This window comes from Balaenoptera borealis, assembly GCF_965194805.1.
Source record: "Balaenoptera borealis genome assembly, chromosome: 1".
In the NCBI taxonomy this organism is placed as follows: domain Eukaryota; kingdom Metazoa; phylum Chordata; class Mammalia; order Artiodactyla; family Balaenopteridae; genus Balaenoptera; species Balaenoptera borealis.
Genome location: NC_138860.1, coordinates 99,891,165 through 99,910,533, shown reverse-complemented (window position 1 = coordinate 99,910,533; position 19,369 = coordinate 99,891,165). Strand labels below are relative to the sequence as shown.

Genomic DNA, 19,369 nt, shown 5'->3' with positions numbered 1-19,369 from the left:
GACAGCGTGGTGCAGGGGAAAAGCTCTGGACTGAGATTCAAGACCAGTCTCTTTTTCACTTACTAACTGAAAAACACACACAAAATACTTAATCTCTTCTCTATTTTCTGACTCTATGTTAAAGATAATATCTCCCTGGCTATCTCACAAAACTCCTTAAGAATCAAATAAGGTATTATCCAAAAATACTTTGGAAACTATAAAGCACCATATAAGAGTAAAGAATTATCCCTATATGCTACCAGACTCTAAATGCTCTAACATGAAGGAATTAAAACCTGAAATCTTCCTTATAATACTCAGAATCAAAAAAAAAAAAAAAATTGCCATGCACAATTCAATCAGAAGTCCCCAAACTGATTTCTGAACACCTTGAAAATTAAAATGGTCTCATTTACCTTTTTGTGGGAATGATAGCAGCTAGCATCATACCTTGCCTATAATATTAGACTGACATTAAACATTCAATTTACTCATACCTTCATCTGATCAGCTTAGCATTCTACTCAACTAGTTAATGAAAGAATTCTCCCAAAGTTTCTCTTCATTTATTCAAAGGGAAAGTATGTTTAAAACATGGACTTGGAGAATAGCTATTCTCGAATATCTGAAGGGTTACCATATAGGGGAAAGAGTTAACACACGTCCTATTTGGGCCCAAGAAGGGATGTTAGGAAGTTATACTTGAATAGGCATGTTTCAATTCATTATAAGGAAGAATTCCCTACAGTCAAATCTAAACAAAGATGGAGCAAATAATTCCAGAGGTAGTAAGTTCCTCATCACAAGAGGCACTCAAGCACAGGCTACAATTAGAAAGAAGTTGTAGGAAAGGCTCAGGTGTTGGAATAAAGGAACATTAAACACCTCTTCAGAGTGTTTATGAGTTCATAAAACATTATAGTTTTTTAAGATCTTGATTATTACAAACTGGCATTCAGAATAAACGGGAGAAAAACCACCTTGAACAAATTAATTTTTCTAAATTACGTATCAGTGGTAAATGATATTTTTCCTAATTATTTTAAGCAAAAAATACACATACTTAACCTACAACAGCTTACTTTTCCTAAATTAAAAGGAAAAGGCTTCAGTGCAAATGCCTTCCTTAGATCCCCAGAGGGCCAATAACTCTTTACAAATTTGCCCGAGAGCATCACATGCATTGGATTTTTCTATGTTCAAATGTCCAATTCCATTCTCCTTACATCAAAATAATGAGTGGTATAAACTATTTCACGTACCTTGCAATTTATCACTGTTTTGCATTGACATTATAATGCTGACTTGAAAATATAAGCCTCGTTAGAATGTAAACTCAGTGAGAGAAAAGAACTGGTCTTATTCATCATTATATTCTTAGTGCCTAGAATAGTTCCTGGGCATGTATGGGATGCTCAATAAATACACAGAAAAATAAATGAATACAGATATACAATATTCAGTCTCATTCAGTAATTGTTTCAAGTATGACTTTCTTATCTCTCCAACCAGACTGCTACTGCTTACTATCCCATGAAGAAGAAAACTGAAGTTTCTCTCATTGTTCCCATTGTAAGGATGGCCAACCTTCAACTGCAGCTTATTTTGTATTGTGTAGCCCAAAGTAATAATGCCTGTGACCTAACAATTTCTTATCAAGAAATATGTTAAAAGTAGTACATGTGACATTAACTGTAATATTAGGTTTAGACTTATAAATTAAAGCTTGCTTACTATTATAGAATTCACTGATTATGTCATTTTCTTAGAGGAAACCATGTACATAGTTGACTCACTACAACAAACGGTTCCGAAACAAACTATTCTTTGTGTTAACTTCTATATAACCCAGACAAGCTGGAGACAGCAGTGACCACCACTGCCCAGTTAAACTCTCCTGCTTGCACTGTTACTGTTCTCATATACGAAGAAGAAAACACACACACACACACACACACCCACACACACACACACACACACAATGGATCAAAGGCTCTGTTATAAAATCTCAGGGACACCAACACTAATTCAGCTGAATTTTATCTGCATTTAGTTTTAACCAGAGTAATGCTTGTTTGTTGATGGAAATTTTGATATCTATCCTTCATTCTTCCTTCTGCCTATGGCTTCTCCTTCCTTATAAGCATGCTCAGGAATGCCAGAAAAATGTCAAATGAGTATTAAATACAAGCTGAAAAAAAGGAGAGAGGTTGATCTCCACTAGGCAATAACAGAACAAGAATAGTATTTAATATTTACTAATGCTTTGTCATGCATGAAATGCTTTTGCATGTTTCTGGATCAAACAGGCTACTGAAAAACTCCATTTTATGACAGCTGTTGATTTTTCTGAGCACTGTCCCGTGTCCTACTTCCTTTTATTGCTGCCAGGAAACTGTGGTTTAGTTCCCTATACTGATTTAACTGCCAATTTTGAAAGGTTATAGACAATACACTAGATTCAGGGAGAGTTGTGCTGGCTTCAACTTGGGAGATTAACGTGAATAGGTCAGTAGCATGAGGCTCAGCGCAGCCTGGGGGCGATGGATCGTGTCGGCATAGATTTCATATCCATAAACAAATTCTTCATATTAAAAACTGGTAGTGAAATCCTTTTACGGAGAATGAATAAAAAGGTTGTTTTTAGCGTGAATAATTTCTCCAAAAAAACAAAAAAGCATGTGGGCAGACAAATTCAGAGATGCTTTATGGATTGCTACTTTGGTAATTGTGCCTGTAAGGTTGCCAGTTTCCAAGTAGACACTGATGGGCTTTGGACACTGAGAAAATGCCAAAGCAGATGTCATCGTAGTCAAATGTCACCCCTCCCACACAGCTCATCCAGGAAGGCTCACCCTTGGACCAGCTCTTGACACCACCATAGCCTTTTTTCACCGCTTCTAATCTTCTTCAGTGTGCTCTCCAAAGAGGGAATTTCAGAATAAATAACAGGCGCAAGTGTCATTACTGGTAAGAAGAAAATGCTTCGAGAGCACAAAGAGCCATCACTGACTAGAAAGCTATCCTTGCTGATGTGGTGGACTATTGAGTAGAGACAAGTTTACCATGTTGTTGCTACCGGCCTGGATTCTTGGGGTCTCATAGTGCTTTCCAATAAACCACATAATAAAACGTAATGAAACCAGATACCTGGATGGCATTTTGGATATTCAATTGGTCAGTACAAAATAATGCCAAATACATATAATTCATCCATGTATTTTCGTTCTGGTTTTGGTGGAGTAGAGAACATTTTGAGGCTAAATCATCATGATGACCTAAACAGGAATTAGTGCTAGTGAGAAAATCATACTTCTACAAAAAGCCACAGAATGGCACCAGTATAGCTGAGATCCTTTTCTGGCAACACATACTCACTACATTCCCTAGGCCTGAATCATCATCTCTCTGCTGTAAGACAGGGGTCGCTAACTACAGCCCACAACCTATCTTACTGGAATATACCACACTCACTCATTTAGGTATTATCTATGGCTGTATTATTACTATGATAGACTTGAGTAGTTGTGACAGAGACCATATGGTCCACAAAGCTGAAAATGTTTACTTTCTGGACCCTGTTCTAAGAGATGAAATTCACAGTCTCAACAGGTACTTATTTATATATTTGAGAAGATCCCAACAGATCTCCTAACGAAGAAAACAAACAAGAGGAGGGAGAGGAAGGGAAAGGAAGAGGAGAGAGAAGCAGTAGTACCATTATCCTAGTAGTAGTGGCAGTAGTAGCCAGAGCAGCAGTAGTTTGGGCTTGCTATAGAATTCTCTGATTTAGCTTCATGTAGATATTGGGGGAATCTCCATCTAGGCAAAAATATAAATAAAGTCAGTCTATTTATTTATTTATGTACTTACTTACTTATTTATTTATTTAGCTGTGCCGGGTCTTAGCTGTGGCACACAGGTCTTTGTTGCCGTGTACAGGATCTTTAGTTGCAGCATGTGAACCCTTAGTTGCGGCATGCATGTGGGATCTAGTTCCCTGACCAGGGATTGAACCTGGGCCCCCTCCATTGGGAGCATGGAGTCTTAGCCACAGGACCACCAGGGAAGTCTCATAAAGTCAGTCTTTTAAATTTGCACAATAGAATGTCAAATCTGCTGCCAAACCTTTGATATCATAAACATGGGTCTCTCATCAAACAACAACAAGGACCACTTCTCTTGAGACACTCACCAGATATTTTAACCCTGAATTGATGTGTAACACAATACAGCTTTATCCCTCCAAATCCCGGGATGGCTAGGGGAGGCACCCTCTCTCCTGGCCCTACAGGAGAAACAGTGAGGTCAGGTCCTGGTCCACTGCACGGAGCAACATACGGTGGGGAGGGTCACACACCAGGTGCCACTGAGGGTGTTAAGGAGACCAGGGAAATGGGAGAGGGAGCAGGCACGTAAAATGAGTCTCCGTCGTTGACGCCCATCAGTATCACAACATGTAGACAGTGATTGGACTTCAGGGGCAAAACAGAGAAGAAGCAGAGCCACTCTTCTGAGTCTGACAGGCGGAAAAAAATTGAACAAGTCAGGAATCAGGAGTGCGGACAGAGAGAAATATGAGGAAGTAGGTGGCTTTGAGCACCTCAGACCTTAGAACCAGTCTATGTTCTATATCCCCTACATCTCCTAGAGGCAAGGAGGTCCACGATTTGCATATTGTTGTGCAGTTTTTAGCAGAAGTATAGATTAGATCAATATTACTTGAAAGAATCTAGGTGATGTGAAAATTAGCCATCCTGCTTGGTTCTCTAAGTTCATCTAAGCATCGAGTCAAACGGCCAAAAAGAAACATACCTAGAAGGACAAAAAGAAACATAACCTGGAAGCATCAGTTAGGTGTCTACAAAAATGCCTTTAAAGAATTGCAAACTCATTTTTGAGGGCTAATTTAAGAAAAAAAAACTAATATATGACATCAACTTCTAGAACTTCAAAAAAATCTAATGCTGCTCGCGGAGAACATGTTTATCAGTATCTCTTACTTAAGGATCCACATTACAAAGCCTTCTTATCATACTAGTGAAAGTTTCTTTCCCTCAAGGACTGTTGTATTATTTTGTGAGACAGTAAGAATTTCCTAATTCATCTTTCTTTTTAATTGACCTTATTGTCAGAAAACTTAGAGTAAAATTTCAGATTTACAATAAAAATATGATTATCTACTATGTGCCAGGCACTGTGCTAGGATTGATCATGCATGTGAATAGCATTGACAAGATCCCTGCCCTCTTGGTGTTTTTAGTCCACTGGGAGAATAGCCATGAAATAGACAGCTAGATCTAATGGTAATGCCCTCAATCCAAGGGCCCAGGCAGCTCGGCCTTGGGACATTAAAGGTACACATAGGGCAACCAAATAACCAAATGGCAATTTCATTCTTTACTTAGCATTTCAAAGGACATCAAAAGGAATATAATTCAGAGTCTACAGAAATGCATTTCAGAAGTCCCTTTTCCCCTTTCCAAACCCCTCAGACCCCATAGCTATTCCAGAGCCACACTCATACCAAAACCCAAAACTTTCTTTGCATTCCCAGACCCATGAAGCTTTCTTTTTCCCTTCTCCCAACATTATCCATGTATTCAATAGTTCAATTTAGCTTCTCTCCTAATAAGCAATAAAGAATCCTTACTCTTTTGGAGGAGAAAAGACAGGTAAAATAGAGTAGGCAAGTAATAGATTATCTTTAACAAGGAGGGGATTGTCGGGTCTCGGGAAGGCTATAAACACTAAACTTGGATAATTTTTGTCTGGCCATATAATTACAATTGTGAGAGAATACTAGGAAAGTGAGGTTACTCATTTAGCATAGTGGTCAGGAGAGATCTCTCTCACAAAGTGATATTTAAAGTCAAGATCAGTAGGATAAAGAACCAGCTACCCAAGGAGCAAGAGGAAAGACCATCCTGGTAAGGAAACCTCACGGTTGAATGCCTGAGGCCTGTGCATATTCTCCAAAAACTGAAATGCACTCAATCTAACTACAGCAAACAGGTGTGTGATGTGGCTGAAGAGATGGGTGGGATAAAACCATGCAGGGCCTTCTGAGGTCCTGGTAAGAATTTTGATATTATACGGAGTGCAATAAATAGCCAACAAAGGGTCTTAAGTAGGGCAGGACACAGCATATCACCCTGGATGCTTCTTGAAGAATGACTGGTAAGGAGGGGGCAGGGAATGCAGAAGCTAATCAGAGATGTGGAAGGCTTAAACCAGGGAGGTGAGGGTGAAGATTACAAGCAAGTGGTCAGATTTAATCTGCAGAGATTGGTGAGAAACTGATTACATGTGGAGGGAAAAGGCAAATCTTGGCCCTCCATCTAATTACACTTGAATAGATGGGATTGGGAGGAAGAGACTATTTGGATAGAAACATCAAGAGTTCAGTCTTGAAATACAATCCACTATATATTAACTGAATGCTATTATATTTAGAAGCTACAGTAATTAAATTCAATTGCAATAGCTCCTTCAGTGCTATATGGCCAGGGCTTCCAATAGTGTCTGGCAACAAAGCAAGTGCTTAGTAAATACTGGGAGAATAAATGCAATTTCCTCTGATAATTACCCCTCTGGTATTCAGAATCTCTGAGCAATACCTTTAGATTAAAACAAGTTATATTGGATAAAATATAATTTTATATTTAAAATGTGAAAAACATAGTCATTGCTTTCATATTCAAACTCTAGGAGGCGAATTTCAAGAAAACGTTCTTATCTAGTGAAGCCTGAGTCTGCGGAGAATGCTTTGAAACATTGTTCTGTTTGACCCCTGATTATTTAAATTTTTCTTTTTAATTCTGTGGCATGTGTGCTTTTTATGGTGAGTGACCTCAAATTCCTTCTGGAAGTAAATGGGGAATAAATTAGAAAGATACACTGTGGCTCAGATTAAACGTGATTTGTGGAGTTTCATGGCTGCATTCCCGCCCCTGCCTCACCCCACTTGGAGAGGGCTCCTTTTCAGGGGTTCATCCTTGGAAACGAAGCTCAGGGGTTGCCCTTCCAGATGACAAGGCAGCCTGGTACCAGAGCCCCTCCCCAGCTCTAGAATCTCCATACCCCCTTTTCCTTCTCTTCTCCCCACTCCCACAAGTCTTAGCATCTAACAGATATATAGCCTGGGCTCGTATTTTAGCAGACGTTAATGGTCTCTATGCTATTTTTCCTTAGGTAAGCCATGTGGCACCGTGCCTGGCATGTGGCACACAGTGAAGAAATCTTAGTGTGGTAATAATGGTATATGCATCTCCAAGGGGGCTTTCTTTATTCAAGGGAGTAAATATAAATTGTTAGAATTTCAAGAATTGGGTCAAGTCAGTCAGAAGAAATTCCAGGCAAAAGGGCCTTTCAGTTCCCTTCAATAAATACTACAGAGGCTGGTTCAGAACTTGCCACTTGCTACCATACGCAATGCTTTTTTGCCCCTGTTCTACTTTTGCTTTCTCTAACTTTTCCTTTTAAAAGTCTTATTATTCTATTACTCAATTTCTTTATTTTACCCAACTCTGACTTGTTTCTAGAAAAGTTAAGGACACTGATCCTCCAGGTCCTACTCACCGTGAAAAAAAGAAAAAAAAAAAAGAAGAAACCTGATTCCAGTTTTAGATAACAGGATTTGAGTCCAGGTGCTTATTTTAGCACCTTCCCGGTTAAAAAAATGCTGTGAACTAAGATCCTGAACTCTATTGTAAATGACATAGCACTGAACTTGTACAAATGTGCTGAAATACTCCTGCCATTGCTAGTTTCCTGAGCTATAAAATGGGTATGACATGTTTATCAATTTAAATCTAACAGGAGAAAACATTAAAAACACTTGATTTAAGGGATTTGGGGGAAACACATCCATAGCTTCCTAACAATATTTTGAACATTGCTATGGGCAATGTTCACGTCCACACTTTCCAACATCATTATGAAAACTAGCCTAAGCTAATAAAATAACATTTGCCATCCTATTTCACAGATAACTAAATGGAATTGTGGGAAACAGTGACAAAAAGCCCTTTTGAAAATAAATAAGAATAAATAATGTGTATCAATCAGGCTTTTAAAGATCTAAATATATTTTTTAGAGTGGGATCCCCAGAACTAGAGCTCTTGAACATTATTTGGCTCAAAAACTGTTCAAACAACCTCAAGAGCAATCAGTCCTGCTACCACTTCTTCTCACAGGGAAAAAAGAAAAGAAGACATCCTTCTTCCTCCCCTATCCAAGTGGGTCACTGCTGCTTTTCTCTCTGTGAAGCCTTTCTTCCGGAGGTTTGCCAAGTTTATGTGGCACATAATGTTGGAAGTGGCTATGGCCAAAGAAGGTCAGAGAATAGGGCTACAGAGTGGGGATTGGGGTGTGCTTGGGAAGGACAGAGGCTGAGATTTAGGTCACCTCTGGGGAGACTTGAGTTCACCGGATACTTACTGTTTATTGGTATTCATGCTTTTCTATGGTCCATTATAATAGTCTAAATTAAGAGCAGTATTTTAAACTCCTTAAAGGTGATCTGCAAATTTTTTAAAATAAAAATGATCCAACCATCCTATAAACAGCAGAATTGCCATCTTCTGTAAATAGAACTGGCAAGCATTTCATCAGTCTTAAAATATCACCTCCCTTGATTTCCTGCCCCCCCTCCCACCAATGCCTCCCTTTCCTTTTCAAAGGTCCTTAAAGCAACACTCCAGAATGCTCTAGGGGGACTTACAGGGCCCCTGTTAATGCCAAAGAGACTGGAAGAAGCTGGTCTGTGGCGAGACACAAGGCCTACTGTTGATCATGTATTGTCATGAATGCTGCAGGATTTCTCAGTTTTCTTTTTCTCCATGGCTTATAGACTAAGAGTACTAGAACTTTAGATAATGGATAAAATAGCAACATTTGAGCCATAGGCAAAGTCTTAAGCTTCAGGACTTACTTAGATTATTCTACTTTCCTGAGCACAAGACAAGCAAGACCTGTCTTACAAAGCTGGAAGCAGGACTTTCCTGCATAACAAGCTTCAAAAGAGAAAGGAGGAAATAAAATAATGGGATATTCTGATGCTCGAATAAAATCCTATTTTTATTTTGCCTAATTTTAATTTACATGCCATACATGGCATAATTCCTGCTTAAAGAAGCCCTCAACTTTGACTTTGAGCAATTCTCAAAAAAAGGTACTTCCACCTTCCCACCATCTTCATGGGCAAGTCAGTGGAACTCTAAAATACAAACAGAGTTTAATGGATGCTTAATTACATTGTTGAGGTGCTTGGATAAGGCTTAAAGATGAAGAACCCCACCCAGTTTCCCTGTGTGTGGTACAGCCATCTTTCCTGCGATGGAACAATTTAAAGCTACCCATACTCTTCCCTTATGTATATACCTGTAAGGCAGCGACTGATAGTTGCGTACAGCTACCCATTTCTCCTTTCTTCCGTAATAGGAGAACCTTGATTCGTAGCCAAGCATAATCCTGTCCAGAATGAAGATGGCATTTCTCGGCTCCCTTGTCAGATGTGGCCACATGACTAAATTCTGGTCAGTATTATGTAACAGAAGTTTGTAGCACTTCTGCAAAGAATCCTTAAAAATGAGGATCGCCTTCTGCTGCCTAGAATGTAGATTATATAGCTAGAGCTCCAGCAGCTATCTTGGACAACATGTGACCAACCTTGAGGACAGAAGCCATGCTGACAATGGCAGAGCAGGAAGATCTGTGCCTGGGTTCCTGGCAATACCCCGGAGAGCCCAACCCACCCCTTGTCTACCTACCCCAGATTCTCTTCCATGAAAAAGAGAGATAAGCATCCATTTTGTTGAGTCTCTTGCATCCAGAGTTTAGCTTTGATTTATGGCAAGTGAACAAAATATTAAGTGATGCGCCTATCAATACAGTCCAAGGAGCCTGCCTACTCTGGACAACAAATTTAACTTCCCTCCTCTGCAGAAATTCCTTCACTCATGTAAGGATCATATGAACAGAACCCATAAGAAAATACCAGCCTAGCATCCTTCCCACAAGAGCAAAGGTGTGAGATCAGCTCTGCCTTTGCATATTATCAGCAACCCCAGCATCCTGTCACTCCAATCCCAACTGCTCAAGTCCAAATATTGCCTATCACTTGAAACCTCACTAAAACAGCACACTAGGTTTGTGATGTAGCCCAAAATTCATCAGAGACTGGGCGGAGGTCACCAACTTCATCACTTGTGACCCAAACCAAAAAGGTCCCTGTAGAATAGCCATTTTATTGATGCATACAACTACTAAGGTCTTTTAATTATTATAATCAATAACAATAAATTTTAAAAACTACAATGGTATACTGGAAGATGTCCTCTGAATTTATAAGTCCCTATAGGTATATTAGGATCCTAAATACAAAACAATATTAATAATAGTGATAACAACAGATACCTCTTACAATTCAATACCATATCATTGCTGTTGTACTATCTGGCCACCATTCTGCTTGACACATACATCTGGAATTCAATATATCATTATCCCTATTTTAGAGGAGGAAACTGAGGCTCTGGGAGGTTAAACAAATTGGCTAAGACTATGCAGCCAGCCCATGGCAGGGGTTATTGCTGAACCCAGAATTGTCTATAAGCTTAGAACTATTTTAGCTGCACAATCTTATGTCTCAAAATGTTAGAGAAAATAATCTAAGGAAAATCCCTATTTTTCTCCCCTCAGAACTACAATAAACTATTCTAATCCTATTTCCATTTTATATTAACATGAGCATTTCCAAAAACAAAGCAAAGGAGAACGCAAACAAAAAATCTGATAGAATTTGTCTGCAAAAGGTAAATAATGCTAGAATACAAATGAAGCAAGTCACAGAAGTGTTTTTTCTTAATTTCACCTTTTGCTAACAGTTTCAATTTCAGGGTGACCGATATGTTTCCATAACAAGGGTCATTATACACTGTTTAATCCGTGAACCTCAAAACTGAAAAGAAACTCCTATAATGACCCGTCCTTGTGTAATCACATCTCTGTATGCATTCCTCTTTAAACATGTCTGATTTATTTCCCACCTCTTTGTTGAGTTTCCACTTTAATAAAAGGACAAAACACTGAGAGAAGTCAAGCCCTGAAAGCATTCATTGAATACGTCAAGCAATTTACCCAGAATTCAAACAATAAATGAGTTAAAAACAAACAGGAGGAACAAATCAATCTTTCTATTAAAAAATAAGATATTTGCATGTGTGTATGTACGTGTGTGTATGTGTTTGGGAGTATTTCTACTTAATTTAAAGCTATATATAAAACATGGCAATTACATTAAAAGTTTATCATTAGAATAATTAATATTTTCGGGGGCTGCTAAAAGCTAAAGAATTAAAATATGCCCATGAGAAGAAAGTCAAACAGAAGGTTAGAGCTCCCTCTTTCTTTTTCTTGAAGAAATTCACCAGAACATCTCTCCCAGGAGACCGAAGTTATCAAGCTGATAGCCTCGTAGCACAGCACTCACACTCAGAGCAAGTGTTTTCACAGCCTCTGTACACAAGCTACAAACATTAGGGTATATTTATTGGTAGTTCATTGTTCATAAGAAACTTATGCAGTAGAAAAAAGCACTTTTAAAAGTAGAAATACTCACAAAGCCATTTCAAACTGTTCCAGCCACTTTTTCTTTAAATCTTTTGTTTTGCAATAAAATTCTAACCCATTTTGTCCTTGGATATGGATGAGGTAGAAGCCATAAGACCACTGTTAAAATTAATATTCCACAGGTTAATACGTATCATTCATTAATAACATCATGTTTCCAAATTCACTAACACACCACCATAATCATCCACAAACCACCCGTAACATTATCATCAGACAAACTGTGAACAATCAAGATTACTGTAGTCAACTTCATATCTAGAACAATTGCTATGCCAAGTGCATTTTGCTGCCTTGATCATTAGGGCATTAGAGATGATCATTATCACCTGTGGCACTGTCCAATTATTTCTCACAGAGGCTTGCTTCTAATTAATCTCTAGAAACAAAAACACCTGGATGGATAAGCGGCCTCTCACATTAATGTATTAGCATACTTCCCTTGAATAGTCAAAGTTATGAGTAAATTACAGTTATTCATTTCCAGGAATTTACCTTTTTATTTTCTTTATCAGTTGTAGGATTGTTGGCTATTTTGTACTGCTGAAGATCTATTATTTCCTTCATTTCATAGTTATCACCTTTCCTTTTACATACAATCACTGCCAAATCAAATAAGAAGATATGCCTGAGAGAGAGAGAGAGATTTATTTAAAAGGTTTGGAAGCATGTGTGTTAATTCTTCCCAGGTAAAATTTAATTTATCCTGTGAGTTAAAGACAAAGGCAGTGTGCACATTGAAAGAATGAACTGTGTGTCCTGGCACTGCCCTTTGCTAAACGAATCACCCTGCTGTGCCTCAGTTTCCACAGTTAAAAAATAGGCAAAATTATAATGAGAACAATATGCACACTGCAGAGTTACTGTCACGAACAATTAAGCCATAAAGTGTTGTTCGTGAGCTAGTACTTTCTTTCTTCCAGTTTAAAAGCTAAACATTTATGGAATAATATTAATGACAACAATAGCAGTTAACTTCTGCTGATGTCACTAGGAGTCAGCCAGATTGTCTTGAGAAGCGTTCACCCCTTCCACAAAGATGACTCAATTTAAATCCCCAGGACCATCTCCTGAGGTACGTATTATTATCATCTTCATTTTACTGGGGAGGAAGCTGAGGCTCAGAGAAGTTAGGTAATTTTCTCAGGGTTGCACTGCCAGTGGGTGCACAGCAGGATTCACTCTTGGGTCTACTTGTGGAACCTGCGCTTTTACCCTGTATGTTGCTCCTCGTGACTTAATGGACAACCTAAAACACAAATTGAGTGGTACAGGACCCAAGTGTAAGCTAGAGAAATTATGGTTAAATTTACATGTTGATATTTCTCTTCTATCTTACTAAAAGCAATGTAATTGGGGGAGAAAACAGACCTTATAATCCTATCATCCAATACCAATATTTGTATCTTTTCGAAAACTCTCAGTCAGTGATTAACACGCATACTTTTTTTTAAACAATAATAATGAGACATTCACATAGCTCTATTACTTGCATCACTTTCAAAGCCTATTTTCCAGGAGAGGCTAAAAGGATGTGTGTCTCCTGGGAGCTACCTTTAGAGCCTGGGTATCAAGGTGGAAGCAAGAGCTGATGCTGCCCCCTACTGGTTGACTTTCTAGTTTCCAAAGTTTCCAGAAAATGGCCATTTCAACTAAATAAATCAGTTTAACTACCACATAATTAGCTCAACTAATCTTTAAGGACTGCACCTACAAATTTCCCTCGAGAAAATCTCACTAAATGGCCCTCACTTGGACTTCCTGCTTAGGACATGTTGTATTGTTTTTAGTTCTTTAAAAATGCATACCAAAAAATAAAATTAAATTAAACAATTGTGTTTTTATAGTAGCTGTCTATTATTGCTTTATTGCTACTCTCATTTTAATGTGTACTTTTTTTACTCTAGCTGACATTCTATATTTTTCTATTCCTTCTTAAGAACTCAAACTTAGGCAAATCAACAGATACCAGAACAAAGAGGGGAATACCTAACATATCTATATGAGAAATTAAAAAACCACAGATTGATCTGACCCCTTGTTTTTATTCCTTTATTTCACTCCTCTGTCCTGGGGGAACTGTTTTTAAGATTTTCACAATCTCCTGATCCTAATAACTTATTCTGAAAATAAGTACTGATCCTTCTCACCTTTCCTGTTTTGTATGCTTGTCTAGAGTGGTTATTCGAATTTCACCATCTCCCTGAGGTCGTCCAAAAAGCAAAACTGGTTGGTTCTAAAATAGAAAATGTGCATGTCTCAGTTTTTCATAATCACATAAAAACAGAAATTAACATTAGTGAGGATATTTGCTAGGCACAACTATCTTATAACAACTTTTATCATTTTACCTTTTAACACACTTATTCTAAAAAGCTCAGGTCTGTATGATACACTTTCAAAAACAGCCTGTCCTTGGTCATCCCAGGAGGCGTACTGAAGACATTAATTGATTTTACTTACAACTCTAATGGAGAAGTTAGCTACCAAAAGAGAGAATTAATTGGAAAATTGCAAATCACAAGGAAGTTACAACAACTAATATTTACTGAGCATCCACGGTGTGCTAGCCACTGGGCACAGGATGAAATGACATAGACCCTGCCCTCATGAGACATACTGCTCAGTGGGGGAACAAATATTCACAGAAGAATATAATTACAAACATGTGATTGCCATGATGGAAGAGCAGAGGAAGCATGCGTATCTGGGGGAACTAATTTGGTCTAGGGAGTCAAGGATGGCTTCCCTGAGCTAAGATCTTAAGAATGAAAATTTCTGACTTGATGATTAAAAATAATGAGCCATTTCCCCAGAGGCAGAACATAAAAAGTTTTAAGTATTTATGAACACCTACTCTACAAGGTGCTAAAGGAAAAAGAATTGACTGAAAATATCACTACCATCTATGAGATTACATTCTAATAAAAAAAGATATGTAATTAATTAACTGTACTACAAGAAAGTAGAAAAATAAATGTTTCCTATCTGTATTTTTTGCAGAAACAGAAAACTCCATCCTAAAACCCATATGGAATTGCAAGGGACCCTTAATAGGTAAAACGATCATAAAAAAGAACAAAGCTGGGATCTCACACTTCCTGATTTCAAAACTTATTACAAAACTATGGTAATCCAAACAGTGTAGAACTGGCATAAACACAGACTTCTAAACCAATGTAATACAACAGAACATCCAGAAATAAGCCTTCACATATATGGTCAAATGATTTTTGACAAGAGTGCCAAGACCAGTTCAGTGGGGGATAGGAGAGGCTTTTCAACAAATGGTGCTGGGGAAACTGGATATGCACAGGCAGAAGAATGAAGTTGGACCCTTACCTTATACTGTTTCCAAAAATTAACTCAAAATGGATCAAAGAGTTAAAAATACAAAACTTTTAGAAGAAAACATAGGGGAAAAGGTTTATGACATTGGATTTAGTAATGATTTTTTAGATAGGACACCAAAAGCGCAGGCAACAAAGGAAAAGATCGATAAGGTGGACTTCATCAAAATTTAAAATTTTGCACAAATAACACTACTAACAGAGTGAAAAGGCAACCCACAGAATGGTAGAAAATATTTGCAAACAAAAATGTGATAAGTATTGATATCCAATAATTCATAAAGACAGAAAGTAGAACGGGGTTGCCAGGGGCTGGGAGGAAGGAGGAATGAAGAGCTAGCGTTTAATAGGTGGAGAGCTTCAGTCTTGCAAGATGAAAAGAGTTCTGGAGATGGATGGTGGTGACGGCTGCACGACAATATGAATGTATCTAATGTCACAAAACTGTACACTTAAAAATGGCAAATTTAATGTTTTATATATATTTTACCACAATAAAAAAAACAGCTGTCCAGGCAATGTGCTATGGAATTACAAAGAGAAAGAATTAGGGATTCTTTCAGATTAGGGAAAGAATTTTTTTTTAAATTGGACCTTGAAGAAATTTGATAGGAAATAATGAAAAAAGATATTCTAGACTTTGACAATATTATAATCAAAGGCAGAACTATAAATGCAACTATGTGAAGAGGTAACCGGAGGCTACTGTGATTGGAAAGGTGGCAGATGAGGTCCTGAAAAGGGGAAGGAGCTGTATGTGTGGAAAGAAAGACAGACCAAAGATGTTTCAGAGAAAGAAGCAATAAAATTGCTCTACCAAGAAAAGCATCTTAAATCCGTTCATTTATCTGTTTTCTCTCCCCACAGCTTTATCCAGGCCTCCATCATCTCTCTTGAAACGACCTCAATGATTTGCTGACGGGCCTGCCTGATGAAAGGGTTTTCGGGACACTTAAATCAGACTGTGAAACCCTCCGGTAAGAACCGTTCACTAGCTTCCTACTGCAATCACTACAAAATCCCAACTCAGCGCCTTGCCCTCCAAGGCTGTGGTGTGTAGTTCTCCTGCCCCCACTCCCTCACTTCAGAGCCCACCCTTCTTCCTTTCACTCTCAATTTCCAGCCTCTCTTGCCTTGCCACTCCCTGAACAGCCCTGGCTCTTGCCCATTTCAGGGCATCTCACTTGTCATGGCTTCTGCCGGGAATCTTCTCTCTGCAGACCTTTGTGCCACTGGCCTCTTCTCATCCTTCAGGCTCAGGTGACAAATGTCTCAGGAGGACTTTTTCTGAGCACCTTATCTAAACTAGGGCTCCCCTCACTATCCTCTGTTGCAGCAACCCGTTCACAGCATTCATCTCAATAGAGAGAGCATTTTTAGACGCTCTTTTTTTACTGTCTCCTCAACCATGAGACCATGCTGTTCATAGTTACAGCCCCGGCCCCAAGCAAAACGTCTGGCACACAGCAGTCACCCAGTAAATATACATAAAATGAATAAATTAACGGGACTCCACCATGGTTACGTTTTGGGGATGAGGGAAGGAAAAGAAAAAAAAAAATGGACTCCAATGTTTAGAATTGGGACAGCTGCGGGGAGAGGCATCACAGTGCGATTAAAGTGACAGGGACAGGCTTCCCTGGTGGCGCAGTGGTTGAGAATCTGCCTGCTAATGCAGGGGACACGGGTTCGGGCCCTGGTCTGGGAAGATCCCACATGGCGCGGAGCGGCTGGGCCCGTGAGCCACAACTACTGAGCCTGCGCGTCTGGAGCCTGTGCCCCGCAACGGGAGGGGCCGCGATAGTGAGAGGCCCGCGCGCCGCGATGAAGAGCGGTCCCCGCACCGCGATGAAGAGTGGCCCCCACTTGCTGTAACTAGAGAAAGCCCTCGCACGAACCGAAGACCCAACACAGCCAAAAATAAATAAATAAATAAAATAAAGTAGCTATAAAAAGAACATTCTCTAAGTATTAAAAAAAAAAAAAAAAAAAAAAAAGTGACAGGGACAAGCAATGGCACAAAGTCCCCGGACAATGATGTATCACAGGTGCCACTGAACGTTCATCCCCGTGGACGCTGCCAAACAGAAGTCGGGAAAAACCTAGAACAACAGAAACTTGAAGGTAAACTATCTTTTCTTCAAAAACAACTGCTAGAACGTCCCCCCATTTGTGGGTTAGGGAAGCGGGATGGAATGATAATCACATACCAAATTTTCTATAGATAGCTGAAACTGTTTAATTTCACGAAGGGTCTCATTATCTCTTTTCACTTCATTCACATACTGTGCCAAGTCCTAAAGAATAAAGAGAAGGGGAGAAAAAGAAGGCGCGATAAGATTAGACAAGAGATGAGCACTGTTTGAAAGAAAACACATCATTAATTTCATTAATGGTAGAAAGTTACCACTATAACTTTTCAATGACAATAAAATGAATGCTAACCGAAGCTGCATCTCAAAAGTAATTTAAAACTGTCTGGAGTACAGCTGGGAAGACTGAAGGCTTGTCATTTACCACACCCCTGAGAAGAGTAAGGATCAAACACAGCAACAAACAAAGCATGCTGCCATGCAGAACAACAAAAAGGAAACCAGGTCGGGAGCCTGTAAATTCCAAACACTGACCTTGTGAGAATCACACTTGAACTTGGGTTAGAATTAAGGCCAATCATGAAGGATTAGCCGGGAGAAAAAAGTAACTAAAAGTTAGACAATGAATCTAGCAGGGCTAGATTGTCTGCATCCAGCCAGCATCTTAGTTCCTGAGAGGGTTCAGGCAGGGAAGCCAGGTCAATTTCAAAGAGTTAATAAAGGGAAGTGAAGGAGAGGAGAGAAACCAGGGAGCATGAAAGTGAACTACAGAGCACAAACAATGCTGGCCCTGTTTCTCCATGTGCCTTCACCTATTTTAAAATGTCTTTTCTCAAATTTGAGGAAACATTAGCTAATCTTTCCATACTGTAACTAGCTATTTTTATTATATGTGCTCCAGATTTTTCCTGTTTTCTGGGTTCTTTTTCTTTTTTCCCTGCCCTCTTATATTTATCTGCAACAGCAGGAACAGAACTCAGACAAAAGCAGTTCCTAACTTTGTTCTAAATGAAAGCCCGACTTTTCATAGGATATATCTATAAACGATTTCTTTAAAAAATTGGAAACTTGATATGATCTTTTTTTTATAATAATAAATAATGATGGGCTGTTTCCTGACAGGGTACTAAAAGTCAGCTAAACACAGAGTTAACACCGAAACTGGCCCAAGGACACAGAGAAGTAATTATGCACTGCTCTGGGCAGAGTCACATTGGCATTTTGTTTTGACAACAAATATTTGTGTATGTTTTAAGCTAGGGACAAATATTATTTCTTTCAAAGTCCAGCATAGCGTGGAAATCGGGGTTTTATAGATTCCCCAATATGTTCAAAAAGCCTGCCTTCATCTACTTCTAGCTCTTGATTTTCAGATTTACCTGAAACAGAAACCCAGACTGATCACTTGTACTGGTGCACAGCATCCAAAAAGGTAAACCTGGCTGACATCCTCACTTGAGGAAAATAAGTCACACCAGTGTTCTGAAGTCATCAGCTAAACTGCTGCTTGCACAAGCCAATAGGTTTCTACTGGTAACCATAAAAAGAATGTGAAACAAAACCATTCTATTAAATCATTCCTGGTAGTTATGGAAATTGTCATACTTTCATAAACAATGAAAGTTATTTTAATATACCTCTTGGTTTTACATTTTTGTCCAACAGCTAAATCCATGCAAGGATATTGATTTCAGTTAAAAATATCCAGCTCTCCCCTCTAAAAACAACATATGCAAATACGTATAATAATAGCTATTAGCATATCATACATATGTATTAACAGTTTATATTCTATTGTTTTTAGGCAAGAATTAGAAATACAAACAAGTTAATGATGCATTAGTCTAACCTTCATTGCATCAAGAGCCAGTTTCAAATTAGCCTTCTCCACAGGATCAGTGGTATGTTTGACCAGCTCCTATTTGGAAGATATATTTTAGTACTACTTTCAACAAATTAAAACCAACACACAAGAAAACATTTTACAAATAAACCATTTTTATCATTATTCTCACCATAATGTGATAAATCTGATTTAACTAGGCTCTGTTTTCATCAAAAATTTCAAACTGTAAGAAGACCAAAATAGATATCAAAAGGACATGAGACAATGGTCAGAAAGGTTTTCCTTTCAAAGTTGAACATGAATTCTATCCCCCACCATCACACTGAAACTCTTGCCAGAAGTTAAGAAAGATTCCCCTCCTTGACAACTGAACTGATACTTTTTTCTTTTTTGGCTGCGCCACATGGCATGTGGAATCTTAGTTCCCCAACCAGGGATTGAACCCGTGCCCCCTGAATTGGAA

The 19,369-nt window shown here is 38.7% G+C and overlaps 1 protein-coding gene across 19 annotated transcripts in view; it reads right to left on the bottom strand.

The window, feature by feature from the left end:
- Nucleotides 1-19,369, bottom strand: part of VAV3 (vav guanine nucleotide exchange factor 3) — a 513,627-nt gene that overhangs the window by 293,633 nt on the left and 200,625 nt on the right. For all 19 annotated transcript variants that reach the window (XR_014242136.1, XR_014242137.1, XM_082383492.1 and 16 more), the window contains exons 11-15: nt 18,910-18,978; nt 17,178-17,264; nt 13,768-13,853; nt 12,113-12,245; nt 11,607-11,716 (exon numbers count right to left, since the gene is read on the bottom strand). Coding sequence is in view for 17 of the 19 variants with exons in the window: in XM_082383492.1 (XP_082239618.1) it covers nt 11,607-11,716; nt 12,113-12,245; nt 13,768-13,853; nt 17,178-17,264; nt 18,910-18,978 (485 nt within the window). In the remaining 2 variants the exon portion in view is untranslated. The remainder of the gene's footprint in view (nt 1-11,606; nt 11,717-12,112; nt 12,246-13,767; nt 13,854-17,177; nt 17,265-18,909; nt 18,979-19,369) is intronic.